At 44.8% G+C, this 12,206-nt stretch overlaps 1 protein-coding gene across 14 annotated transcripts in view; it reads left to right on the forward strand.

Annotated features, from left to right (window-relative positions):
- PACS1 (phosphofurin acidic cluster sorting protein 1) overlaps positions 1–11,721 on the forward strand; it is a 73,046-nt gene extending 61,325 nt beyond the window's left edge. For 13 of the 14 annotated variants that reach the window (XM_087881040.1, XM_060685089.2, XM_087881042.1 and 10 more), the window contains exons 20-24: positions 4,715–4,757; positions 5,759–5,894; positions 8,181–8,407; positions 9,168–9,287; positions 9,796–10,913. In XM_087881040.1, the coding sequence (XP_087737166.1) occupies positions 4,715–4,757; positions 5,759–5,894; positions 8,181–8,407; positions 9,168–9,287; positions 9,796–9,908 (639 nt within the window). In that variant the 3' untranslated portion in view covers positions 9,909–10,913. Of the gene's footprint in view, positions 1–4,714; positions 4,758–5,758; positions 5,895–8,180; positions 8,408–9,167; positions 9,288–9,795 lie in introns of all 14 variants that reach the window. The other variant, XM_087881043.1, reaches the window with a different exon arrangement.
- Positions 11,722–12,206: the final 485 nt, after the last annotated feature.

Consider the following 12,206-nt stretch of genomic DNA (forward strand, 5'->3'; position numbering starts at 1 on the left):
TAAAAATGTTATTATTAGCTGTTTTTAAAAATCGAGTGTTTTTGCTGCCCGAGGAAAAAACGCGTGATGCCGCGGTCAGAAAAAAAGCTGTCCAGGAGCAAAAAAAATTTTTTTTTCTCAAATGTAAAAACGGATGCTGGAATGTGATTCGGGGTGGAATTCCATGTTTAAAAATATTATTATTAGCTGTTTTTAAAAATCGAGTGTTTTTGCTGCCCGAGGAAAAAACGCGTGATGCCGCGGTCAGAAAAAAAGCTGCCCAGGAGCAAAAAAATTTTTTTTTCTCAAATGTAAATACGGATGCTGGAATGTGATTCGGGGTGGAATTCCATGTTTAAAAATATTATTATTAGCTGTTTTTAAAAATCGAGTGTTTTTGCTGCCCGAGGAAAAAACACGTGATGCCGCGGTCAGAAAAAAAGCTGCCCAGGAGCAAAAAATTTTTTCTGAAATGTAACAACGGATGCTGGAATGTGATTCGGGGTGGAATTTCATGTTTAAAAATATTATTATTAGCTGTTTTTAAAAATCGAGTGTTTTTGCTGCCCGAGGAAAAAACACGTGATGCCGCGGTCAGAAAAAAAGCTGCCCAGGAGCAAAAAAATTTTTTTTCCTCAAATGTAAAAAGGGATGTTAGGATGTGATTCGGGGTGGAATTCCATGTTTAAAAATATTATTATTAGCTGTTTTTAAAAATCGAGTGTTTTTGCTGCCCGAGGAAAAAACGCGTGATGCCGCGGTCAGAAAAAAAGCTGCCCAGGAGCAAAAAAAATTTTTTTTTCTCAAATGTAAAAACGGATGCTGGAATGTGATTCGGGGTGGAATTCCATGTTTAAAAATGTTATTATTAGCTGTTTTTAAAAATCGAGTGTTTTTGCTGCCCGAGGAAAAAACGCGTGATGCCGCGGTCAGAAAAAAAGCTGCCCAGGAGCAAAAAAAATTTTTTTTTCTCAAATGTAAATACGGATGCTGGAATGTGATTCGGGGTGGAATTCCATGTTTAAAAATATTATTATTAGCTGTTTTTAAAAATCGAGTGTTTTTGCTGCCCGAGGAAAAAACACGTGATGCCGCGGTCAGAAAAAAAGCTGCCCAGGAGCAAAAAAATTTTTTTTTCTCAAATGTAAAAATGGATGCTGGAATGTGATTCGGGGTGGAATTCCATGTTTAAAAATATTATTATTAGCTGTTTTTAAAAATCGAGTGTTTTTGCTGCCCGAGGAAAAAAACGCGTGATGCCGCGGTCAGAAAAAAAGCTGCCCAGGAGCAAAAAAAATTTTTTTTCTCAAATGTAAAAATGGATGCTGGAATGTGATTCGGGGTGGAATTCCATGTTTAAAAATGTTATTGTTAGCTGTTTTTAAAAATCGAGTGTTTTTGCTGCCCGAGGAAAAAACACGTGATGCCGCGGTCAGAAAAAAAGCTGCCCAGGAGCAAAAAAATTTTTTTTTCTCAAATGTAAAAACGGATGCTGGAATGTGATTCGGGGTGGAATTCCATGTTTAAAAATGTTATTATTAGCTGTTTTTAAAAATCGAGTGTTTTTGCTGCCCGAGGAAAAAACGCGTGATGCCGCGGTCAGAAAAAAAGCTGCCCAGGAGCAAAAAAAATTTTTTTTTCTCAAATGTAAAAACGGATGCTGGAATGTGATTCGGGGTGGAATTCCATGTTTAAAAATGTTATTATTAGCTGTTTTTAAAAATCGAGTGTTTTTGCTGCCCGAGGAAAAAACGCGTGATGCCGCGGTCAGAAAAAAAGCTGCCCAGGAGCCAAAAATTTTTTTTTCTCAAATGTAACTACGGATGTTAGGATGTGATTCGGGGTGGAATTCCATGTTTAAAAATATTATTATTAGCTGTTTTTAAAAATCGAGTGTTTTTGCTGCCCGAGGAAAAAACGCGTGATGCCGCGGTCAGAAAAAAAGCTGCCCAGGAGCAAAAAAATTTTTTTTTTCTCAAATGTAAAAACGGATGCTGGAATGTGATTCGGTGTGGAATTCCATGTTTAAAAATGTTATTATTAGCTGTTTTTAAAAATCGAGTGTTTTTGCTGCCCGAGGAAAAAACGCGTGATGCCGCGGTCAGAAAAAAAGCTGCCCAGGAGCCAAAAATTTTTTTTTCTCAAATGTAACTACGGATGTTAGGATGTGGTTCGGGGTGGAATTCCATGTTTAAAAATATTATTATTAGCTGTTTTTAAAAATCGAGTGTTTTTGCTGCCCGAGGAAAAAACGCGTGATGCCGCGGTCAGAAAAAAAGCTGCCCAGGAGCCAAAAATTTTTTTTTCTCAAATGTAACTACGGATGTTAGGATGTGGTTCGGGGTGGAATTCCATGTTTAAAAATATTATTATTAGCTGTTTTTAAAAATCGAGTGTTTTTGCTGCCCGAGGAAAAAACGCGTGATGCCGCGGTCAGAAAAAAAGCTGCCCAGGAGCAAAAAAATTTTTTTTCCCAAATGTAAATACGGATGCTGGAATGTGTTTCGGTGTGGAATTCCATGTTTAAAAATATTATTATTAGTTGTTTTTAAAAATCGAGTGTTTTTGCTGCCCGAGGAAAAAACACGTGATGCCGCGGTCAGAAAAAAAGCTGCCCAGGAGCAAAAATTTTTTTTTTCTCAAATGTAAATACGGATGCTAGAATGTGATTCGGGGTGGAATTCCATGTTTAAAAATATTATTATTAGCTGTTTTTAAAAATCGAGTGTTTTTGCTGCCCGAGGAAAAAAACGCGTGATGCCGCGGTCAGAAAAATAGCTGCCCAGGAGCAAAAAAATTTTTTTTTCTCAAATGTAAAAATGGATGCTGGAATGTGATTCGGGGTGGAATTCCATGTTTAAAAATATTATTATTAGCTGTTTTTAAAAATCGAGTGTTTTTGCTGCCCGAGGAAAAAAACGCGTGATGCCGCGGTCAGAAAAAAAGCTGCCCAGGAGCAAAAAATTTTTTTTTTCTCAAATGTAAAAATGGATGCTGGAATGTGATTCGGGGTGGAATTCCATGTTTAAAAATGTTATTGTTAGCTGTTTTTAAAAATCGAGTGTTTTTGCTCCCAGAGGAAGAAAACGCGTGATGCCGCGGTCAGAAAAAAAGCTGCCCAGGAGCCAAAAATTTTTTTTTCTCAAATGTAACTACGGATGCTGGAATGTGTTTCGGTGTGGAATTCCATGTTTAAAAATATTATTATTAGCTGTTTTTAAAAATTGAGTGTTTTTGCTGCCCGAGGAAAAAACGTGTGATGCCGCGGTCAGAAAAAAAGCTGCCCAGGAGCAAAAAATTTTTTTTTTCTCAAATGTAAAAATGGATGCTGGAATGTGATTCGGGGTGGAATTCCATGTTTAAAAATATTATTATTAGCTGTTTTTAAAAATCGAGTGTTTTTGCTGCCCGAGGAAAAAAACGCGTGATGCCGCGGTCAGAAAAAAAGCTGCCCAGGAGCAAAAAAAATTTTTTTTTCTCAAATGTAAAAATGGATGCTGGAATGTGTTTCGGTGTGGAATTCCATGTTTAAAAATATTATTATTAGCTGTTTTTAAAAATTGAGTGTTTTTGCTGCCCGAGGAAAAAACGTGTGATGCCGGGGTCAGAAAAAAAGCTGCCCAGGAGCAAAAAAATTTTTTTTTCTCAAATGTAAAAATGGATGCTGGAATGTGATTCGGGGTGGAATTCCATGTTTAAAAATATTATTATTAGCTGTTTTTAAAAATCGAGTGTTTTTGCTGCCCGAGGAAAAAAACGCGTGATGCCGCGGTCAGAAAAAAAGCTGCCCAGGAGCAAAAAAAATTTTTTTTTCTCAAATGTAAAAATGGATGCTGGAATGTGATTCGGGGTGGAATTCCATGTTTAAAAATATTATTATTAGCTGTTTTTAAAAATCGAGTGTTTTTGCTGCCCGAGGAAAAAACACGTGATGCCGCGGTCAGAAAAAAAGCTGCCCAGGAGCAAAAAAAATTTTTTTTTCTCAAATGTAAAAATGGATGCTGGAATGTGATTCGGGGTGGAATTCCATGTTTAAAAATGTTATTGTTAGCTGTTTTTAAAAATCGAGTGTTTTTGCTCCCAGAGGAAGAAAACGCGTGATGCCGCGGTCAGAAAAAAAGCTGCCCAGGAGCAAAAAAATTTTTTTTTTCTCAAATGTAACAACGGATGCTGGAATGTGATTCGGGGTGGAATTCCATGTTTAAAAATATTATTATTAGCTGTTTTTAAAAATCGAGTGTTTTTGCTGCCCGAGGAAAAAAACGCGTGATGCCGCGGTCAGAAAAAAAGCTGCCCAGGAGCAAAAAAAAATTTTTTTTTCTCAAATGTAACTACGGATGTTAGGATGTGATTCGGGGTGGAATTCCATGTTTAAAAATATTATTATTAGCTGTTTTTAAAAATCGAGTGTTTTTGCTGCCCGAGGAAAAAAACACGTGATGCCGCGGTCAGAAAAAAAGCTGCCCAGGAGCAAAAAAAAATTTTTTTTCTCAAATGTAAAAACGGATGCTGGAATGTGATTCGGGGTGGAATTCCATGTTTAAAAATATTATTAGTCCTGTTGGCTTGTGGGGGAGAGAATAAAATATCCAAATTATATAGAGTTTTTTGTGTGTGTCTGTGTGTAAGGGTCCTCCCATAGGAAGGTTCGGCTTCCACCTGCAGGCTTCTGATCTGAAGAGGAGGGGGGGTAGGTTGGAAAAGGATTCACAGTCTGTGTCTCTTCCTCTTCCAGGTGGTGAAGGTGGGCCTCATTGAAGATTCACCTGCAGCAGCAGGTATTTATTTAAATTAAAACTCTGTTCCGTTCCGTTCTATTTTCTATTTTCTATTCCATAGTCTATTCCACATTCTATTTCATTATTCTGTTCTCTGCTATGCTCTGCTATACTATGACATTCCATATTTTCTATTCTATTCTATTCCATTCCATTCCATTCCATTCCATTCCATTCCATTATTCTATTCTATTCTATTCTATTCTATTCTATTCTATTCTATTCTATTCTATTCTATTCTATTCTATTCTATTCTATTCTATTCTATTCTATTCTATTCTATTCTATTCTATTCTATTCTATTCCATTCCATTCCATTCCATTCCATTCCATTCCATTCCATTCCATTATTCTATTCTATTCTATTCTATTCTATTCTATTCTATTCTATTCCATTCCATTCCATTCCATTCCATTATTCTATTCTATTCTATTCTATTCTATTCTATTCTATTCTATTCTTTTCTATTCTATTCTATTCTATTCTATTCTATTCTATTCTATTCTATTCTATTCCATTCCATTCCATTCCATTCCATTCCATTCCATTCCATTATTCTATTCTATTCTATTCTATTCTATTCTATTCTATTCTATTCTATTCTATTCTATTCTATTCTATTCTATTCTATTCTATTCTATCCCATCTTCTATATTCTATTCCTTATTCTCTTTTCTTTTCTTTTCTATATTCTCTTCTCTTCCGTTCCGTTCCGTTCCATTATTATTGTTAATTTTTATCCCGCCTTTATTATTTTTCTAAGACTGGCCTCACCCCAGGTGCCCCTTGCATCCAAATATTCATCGTCGCCTAGAAAATAGCCAGCCCGTCTTGATAATGGGGGGGGAAATGAGACCTCGATGGTATTTTATGCTTTCTGGAGTATAAAAAGAGGACTCGCGCCAGCTGGGGGATTCTGGGAATCGAAGTCCATATACACACCTTCAAGATGATAAAGCATCCCTGGGACAAAATCTTTCCTCCTTTCTTTCCTTCACAGGCGAGGGGGACGATTCCCCGGTCATCAGCCTCACCGTCCCCTCCACCTCTCCGCCTTCAACTTCGGGCCTCGCCAAGGATGTCTCTGCCACCCCACCGTCCTCCCCTTCGATGACCAGCGGCTTGGCTGTGGTGGGGTAAGTAAGTCAGGAGACACCAAGATTTTGGGCATGGCGGACGTTCTCTTCTCCTGGTCTTTGCGAAAGACTTCGGGTTGGACCCCCCACCCCTCCCAGGGGAATAATTTTCTTGCACTGCCCCCTAGGTATCTCAGTACTCATCATCCTCTATTAATGACCTCGTAATTCCTTGCGGGGTAGAGTCTGGGCAACTGAATGGAGCTACCTGAGTATTTACTGGCCGGATGCCCTTCCTATCACCAGTGCGGAGTTTTGTTCAGCAGATAATATTCTCATTGTGCCCAGAGAAAGAAATATCTGCCTCTAACTCACAGCCTCCTAATTGTGAGGCGTGAGCTTCATCTCTAGGCCACCGCACCACTCTAGGATGGATACTAAAGCAGCCCCCTAGATGACTTTAAAATCAGCACAGGTGGCCCCCAACTTATGACAATTCATTTAGTGACCGCTCGAAGTTAAAACGACAGTGGGAAAAAGTGACTTAGGACTGTTTTCACACAACCGTTGCTGCATTCCCCGCGGCCACGCAATCAAAATTCAGACACTTGACAACTTACTTATATTTATGACAGTCATAGTGTCCCGGAGGGGGGTGTATGTCACGCGATCCCCTTTTGCGGCCGCCTGACTAGCAAAGTCGAGGGGGAAGGGAGATTCACTTAACAAATCGGTTGCTGGCTTAAATGGCCTAAATCTATATATATAAAAGCGAAAACCACTCACGCCGTAATCACAAAATCTCCAGAACCGTAAAGCCTACAAACTTGAAATTTGCCACGTATGTTCCTCTTGGCTTCTAGGTGCTCGCTGAGAAAGGATTTTTCGAAATGACCATCAGAGCATTTGTATTTCCTATATTCTGATTAACACACGCTGATGCTAAGGAGTTAGACATTCTACTCCCACTCCCAACTTGAAAATAACTCTGGAGAGAAGGGGATAGGATAGGGGAGGCTTCTGTGGGGCAAGCCTCATGGAGAGAAGGGGAGAGGCTTCTATGGGACCAAGCCTGAGGGAGAGAAGAGGATAGGAGAGGCTTCTATGGGACCAGCCTGAGGGAGAGAAGAGGAGAGGCTTCTATGGGGCCAGCCTGAGGGAGAGAAGAGGAGAGGCTTCTATGGGGCCAGCCTGAGGGAGAGAAGAGGAAAGGCTTCTATGGGGCCAGCCTGAGGGAGAGAAGGGGAGAGGCTTCTATGGGGCCAGCCTGAGGGAGAGAAGAGGAAAGGCTTCTATGGGGCCAGCCTGAGGGAGAGAAGGGGAGAGGAGAGGCTTCTATGGGGCCAGCCTGAGGGAGAGAAGGGGGATAGGATAGGGGAGGCTTCTGTGGGGCAAGGCTGAGGGAGGGAAGGGGAGAGGCCGATCGTAACTACTCATTAATTTTCAAGCTGTAAGTGTCGATTTATCAAACCCCATCACATAGTTTTGTAGCGGAGCATGGGTATCCAGCTAGCCAAAAACTGCCTGAAAACAGCCCGAAAAACGGCCTGAAACTGGTCTGATAGCAGCCCGAAAAATGGCCATTTTTCAGACCGTTTTCAGGTTGTTTTCCGGCACACTGGCGGCCACGAAGACCAGCTGGCTGGCACGCATGTGCGAGCTGGAAACCAGAAGAGCAGCTGGCAACGGCGTACGTGCCCACAGAGAGGACTCTGTGTGCTACCTCTGACATACGACTGTAGGGTTTCCTCTTGCCTAAGCAGGGGGCTGGACTAGAAGACCTCCAAGGTGCCTTCCAACTCTGTTATTCTAAGCCTTCCTGGAATAGACCAGGCAGGGGAAAAAAACAAGCCCCCGATCGGATGGGCTTAAATTCTACTTTATTGTAAAGGCTTCCTTTTCACTGAACCTCGCAAGTCTGAAAGCACCCATCTCCCGCTGTCTCTTTTCCAGCCTGAGAAGTTACGGCGGCTCCTTTCTGAGTCTCTTTCTCTGCCCGTTATACAGCTGTGGGCTAGGCTCCCTCTTATCTGATCCTTCCCTAGGCAGCATCCTTTCCCCCCACCTCCCAAGGTCAGTGCCACCACCTTCTGTCCCGTCAACGCTTGGCAAAAGTGCTTCCTGTTTTCAGGCAGGAAGTCACCTAAGCACTGCTCCCATGCTTTGGCCGTCCTTGGGTTTCTGGAGGTTTCAAAAAAAAACCCTGGCTTGAGGCTTCCTCCTCCATTTCTCTTGCTGTTCCGTTTTTCAGAAGGGGGGGGAGCTGCCTGGCAGTGCCGGATTGACTTACTTGCCCGCTCTTCTTCTTCTTGTTCTTCTTTCTTTCTTTCTTCTTCCAAATCCCAGGTCTCCCAGCAGCCCTTACAGCGATGTGATCGGCCTGCAGGTCGATTACTGGCTTGTTCAACCCACGGAGAAGAGGAAGGAAGGGGAGAAGAAGGACAGCAGCTCCAAAAACACCCTGAAGAGCGTCTTCCGTTCGGTCCAGGTCTCGCGGCTTCCCAACAGCGGGGAGACCCAGCCCTCGGGGACCATGGCTATGACGGTCGTCACCAAGGAGAAGAACAAGAAAGGTATGTCGTGGTAGCAGATTCGGAGAGGGGGGAGGTTGGAGAGGAACGTGGGCCATTCTTGGAATCTGGGGAAGGCTCGGACAAGGGCTCTGCGTCGGAGGCAGAGAGAGGGCCAGGGCCATTTGCCAGTTATCAGCTGCCTTCGGAGTCAGACATCAGTGAGGCAGACGAACAGCTGGAGCCTGTTCCCAGCGTACGCATGCGCAGAGTTGCCAGACGAAATGGCTAAAGAACAAGGGGCGACTCAGGAGTAAAGCCACAGGTGGACGATGAATGGCCTCTCCCAGAGGGACTAAAAGAGGAGCGAAAGGGGAGTGGAGTTTGCAGGAGGCAATGTAGTTCATTGCTGCATTCTTTACAAGTATTGGCGGCGTCTGAAAGATATCGGCCTGGCCACTCGCCAAGCCTGATAAAGGTCGGGAATTGTGAACTATCTTGAAAGACTTTGCTGGAGAGGAATTCACTGTAAATTAAATAAAAGGGGTTTATTGGGACGAGGACTCGGCTTCGTGCTGCAGGGGAAGCCTAGGTCAGAACAGGGTAGGGGATGAGGGACAGAAGCCCTCTCTCTCGCCACCAGGAGAAGCGTCCGTCGGGATCTCCCGAGGGGCAGCCACTTATAGCTGCCCCACGCTCCCTCCCGAGGGGATCCTTGAGGACTAGCCGCCTGCTGGCCTTTGTCCAAAGGAATCGTCTCCTTCTGCTGCTTTCCGAGTTGTCCCCCAACTGGTGTTGTCTCCTCTTCCTCCCTTCTTTCTAGTGCCCACCATTTTCCTGAGCAAGAAACCCAAAGAGAGAGAGGTTGATTCCAAGAGCCAAATGATTGACGGCATCAGCCGGCTCATCTGCTCGGCCAAACAACAGCAGACCATGATGAAAGGTAAGGCCTGGGGGGGAGGGGGGCTTGGGGGGGAGTGGGACTTGTGATAGTCCGCTGGAGAAGGATTTCCAAGCAGAGGAGACATAGAACAGACCAAGGAGAATTTAAGGCAGTGAACTTACCTAATCTTCCTCCTTCCTCCTGTTTTCCCCACAGTCAGCTTTCATGCCTAAGGCAGGACTAGAACTCACCATCTCCTGGTGATTGGCCCAAAGTAAACAGGCTGGGTTTCATGCCTAAGGAGGGACTAGAACTCCCAGTCTCCTGGTGATTGGTCCAAAGTCACCTAATTGGCTTTCATGCCTAAGGCAGGACTAGAACTCCCTGTCTCCTGGTGATTGGCCCCTATTCACCCAGCCAGCTTTCATGCCTAAGGTGGGACTAGAACTCCCTGTCACCTGCTTTCTAGCCTTCACCCCCGGTCTAAGCTGGCTCTCTCAATATAAGTGCAGCTTTAGACAAGGCCGCCTGACCCACTGACCAAAACCCCCCCTCCGTTGTTTCGTAGTTTCCATTGACGGAGTGGAATGGAGCGACATCAAGTTCTTTCAGCTGGCCGCCCAGTGGCCCACCCACGTCAAGCACTTCCCCGTGGGACTTTTTGGCACCAAGCCAGCCTGAAAGGGAGACGGCAAGGATGCCTTCTCGCGCCCTCCTGGCTCCGCCACGGCGTCGGGCCACCACCTCCATCCGAACCATCCGCCAACCGAGAGCTGCGCTGAGCTCACTTCACCCGTGTCGCGTTTCCTGTGTCTCGATCGGGCTTTGCTGGAGAGGGGTGGGTGGGGTGGGAGGGAGGGAGGGAGGGATGGAGGGTCCCAAACCCCCCAAAACAGAGGGGGGTGTTTCATTTTCGATCCAGCCAAGGACCTGGCCCGCCGATTGCTTTTATAACGCGTACCGCCACATCGTGCCGTGGGCCTCCGGCCTCTCATCCGTGCTGAGCGTGCCGCCACTCAAGAACCGATTCTTCTGATCACTCCAGATCTCTCCCGTCCACTCATCGGACCGCGCACCACTTCTCTCCCTTGAGCTGGGTCAGCGCGCCGGTGTGCCGGAGTCTTCCGAAAGAGCCTATTGGCAAACTCGTGATCCGTGGAAAACTTGTCTTCTTCACCTCCTCCTGTTCCATCCTGTTCCGACCCCGGAGATGCTTTCCCAAATTTTATTTTTGTCTCGTTTCGGCTTTTCTAGAAGCACAAACACGGCAAAGCTCCCTGGGGGCTGCTTAACAACCCCAGCTGTTAGTAGGGGACACCACTCTTCTGTAACTCCACCGGGCGAGGAGAGTGGAAAGAACATTCCCTCTTGCGCAAACCGGCCTTTTCCTCGTTGAACCGGACTAGCTCCGTCTCTCCGATCACGAAAAGCGATGGAGAAGATCGGTTTACCCCGCGGAAGGTGGGGTGGGAAGGATTCATGTCCTATTCGGCTCCGCCTACTAACCACCATCTCTGGAATGTCACGGGAGGGGGGGCATCCCATAATACAAAGGGCAACCCCCCCCAATCCAAACCTCTTCCCTTCTCCTGCACCATTCTTCTGACGTCTCACCATGGAAGCCATTCGACACCTCCACCTGTTTGCCAGGTGAGATCCCCAGCCTCATTCCTGTCTCGGATTTAGGAAAGAAACCAAGAATTGGCCAAAAAAAAAAAAAAGACTCCAGGCGGGAATTCACACCATCTTAAAACCTGCTGGATTGTCTTCGTTCGAAAGCCCTTGATTTTGGAAAGGAGAAAAAACGAGATTTTGCAGCGAGAAGGTGGAATCACCGGCCCCCGCAAATTTAGAATAGGGATCACGTCTACAGCTGTGCTCCAAGAAAACAAATGGTTTTTTTTTAAGAGCAGCGCTTTGGTGTAAATCTGAACCGATCCAGTGGGGAGACCTCTTCACGACCTCTCTCCGATTTCGTTTCTTCCCACGCCATCCTTTTTAAAATCAACCCTTTCACACACCTCTCAAAAAAGCGAAACCCAGACGCTGGAATTCCAGGGGGGGGTCAACGGATGCTATCTTAACCTCCCCTCCTTTTTTAAAAAAAAAAAAAAAAAATTAGTTTTCCCTTTAAGCAAGCTCAGACCTCTGGATCTCCGTTTATAATCAGCAATAAAAGAAATCGTTCCCCTTTTATCGGGAGCTCTTCGATACCCCCACACTGGGTGGGTTTTGCCCCCCACTTCCCCAAACAGAAGGTGTGTAGCTTGCCACCCAATCTTTCTGACGTTTTTTTTTTTTTTCCCAGAGTTCAGTTTTGGATTAAAAAGTAAAAATAATGAGAATAAACAGCAACCAGCAACAAGACTTTTAGGTCCGATTAGCGAGATCCCCTTTAAATCTCGGAGGGATCAGCTAGCTTAGAGGATCTCATTTCCCTGGTTAAAAATCTCGGTCTCTACAATCCCCATATTTCTTATTTTTATTTTCCTCCTTGGTTTTGGCTCCTTCTGTTGAGAGTTTGCCTACCTGTTCCCCCAGCCCAGTGGACTTTTGGTTCCAAGGGGACGACGATGGCATCATCCCTCCCGCTAGAGCAGAGGATTTATATAATTAAGCACAATTCTTGAATATTCCTGCTACTCCAGAGAGAGGCTTGGGAAAGAGCATGGCCTCCCCCTTGCCAAAACCTGGTGAGAAAAAGACCCCAGAGAAAAGGACCAGAGAAACCGTAGAGTCTCGACACTTCCTCGCCTGCTCCAAAATTTCCATCCGATTTCCCAAAGGTTTGGAGGGTCAGAAGAAGACCCCGATCGAGAACAGGCTGGTCCAAAAAGACCCATGCTCCTGAGCCATGGACCATCAAGCCGGTGGCTCAGAAGACTGTGAGAAAATGGGATTATTTCTCTTCCGGAAGTGAAGACAAAGAGTTGGGATGCGATCCTAGGGATAGTTACGACGGAGACCCAGGCCTCTGTT

This window comes from Pantherophis guttatus, chromosome 18, assembly GCF_059756535.1.
Source record: "Pantherophis guttatus breed Tessera chromosome 18, ASM5975653v1, whole genome shotgun sequence".
Lineage (NCBI taxonomy): Eukaryota > Metazoa > Chordata > Lepidosauria > Squamata > Colubridae > Pantherophis > Pantherophis guttatus.